The 1,179-nt window shown below is 40.5% G+C and overlaps 1 protein-coding gene across 1 annotated transcript in view; it reads right to left on the reverse strand.

The window, feature by feature from the left end:
• The window catches only part of LOC101845521, a gene marked incomplete at its 3' end in the record, with an annotated part of 17,445 nt that extends 16,888 nt beyond the window's left edge, over positions 1-557 (reverse strand). Inside the window, 1 exon segment of the mRNA XM_035973535.1 lies at positions 375-557. Coding sequence (XP_035829428.1) covers positions 375-462 — 88 coding nt within the window.
• Between the last annotated feature and the right edge of the window lie 622 nt (positions 558-1,179).

The following is a 1,179-nucleotide window of genomic DNA, read 5'->3' on the forward strand; positions in this document are numbered from 1 at the left end:
GTGCGACACTCCGTCTTTGAGGGGGTGCACCTTCTGCAGACGAAGCAGTGGGTCTATTTATATCCCCCCGACCCACTGGGGGTAATTGACAGACAGACAGACAGACAGACAGACAGACAGACAGACAGACAGACAGACAGATAGACAGGCAGGCAGGCAGACAGTCAGACAGACAAGCATATGGTCACACAGCCAGACAGACAACAGGTAGACAGGCAGACAGACATACAGACACCCATACAGACAGACAGGCAGACAGACATACAGACAGTCAGACAGACAGGCTGGCAGACAGACAGACAGACAGACAAGACAGATTCAGTCTGCTTCCCTTCCCTTTAACACAAAAGTGTCAATATGAAAGAACGCCTTACCAACCGGCACCTGACATAGGTAACCATTTTCCTCGTCATGTCTATATCTAGGGAAATCGTGTTCTACCCAGCCTTCTGTTGTGAGCATCACTGCTAAATAAGGGGATGGCCTGTGAATACTGTGATCCTTTTCAACACTCCACCCGAAGTAATCGTCAGATGTCTGGGGCAAAGAGTTTAACTGAGTGGAAAGGTTTCACATCCTCATCAACAAAATATTATCTTGTCTTATCTTGTCTTGTCTTGTCTTATCTTGTCTTGTCTTATCTTATCTTATCTTATCTTATCTCCTCATGTCTTAAATCTCATCTCATCTTGTCTCATTTCATCTTGTCTTGTCTCAACTTATCTTGTCTCGTCTTGTCTTGTTTTGCCTTGTCTTACCTTATCTTATCTTATCGTATCTTATTCAGAAATTCAGAAATCTCCGATATTACAACCAGTCCCCTATAGGTCGAGACTCGGCAAGCAGGCCAAAAGACTTAGAATGCTCCTATATATGTGAAGCGTGCTGACAAAAATGAATTACTTCTCGTATTCAAACCTTAAGAAAATAGGTACATCACGTTTATAGGTGAAGTTTTTACAATTTATTAGTATGAAATAATAGAAGACAGGTTATAGTTAAGAATATGACATCAAAAGAAAATCTACAGATTTGACCCTAATGTCGATTTTTGGCCAATATTTCAATTTGTGGATTGCGAGAAGTAACTCGTTTTGTCAGCACGCCTCACATATTGTACAACAATAACAACAGCAATAGCAATAATAATACCGATTATTATTATTATTATTATTATTA

This window comes from Aplysia californica, unplaced genomic scaffold (assembly GCF_000002075.1).
Source record: "Aplysia californica isolate F4 #8 unplaced genomic scaffold, AplCal3.0 scaffold01372, whole genome shotgun sequence".
NCBI lineage: Eukaryota > Metazoa > Mollusca > Gastropoda > Aplysiida > Aplysiidae > Aplysia > Aplysia californica.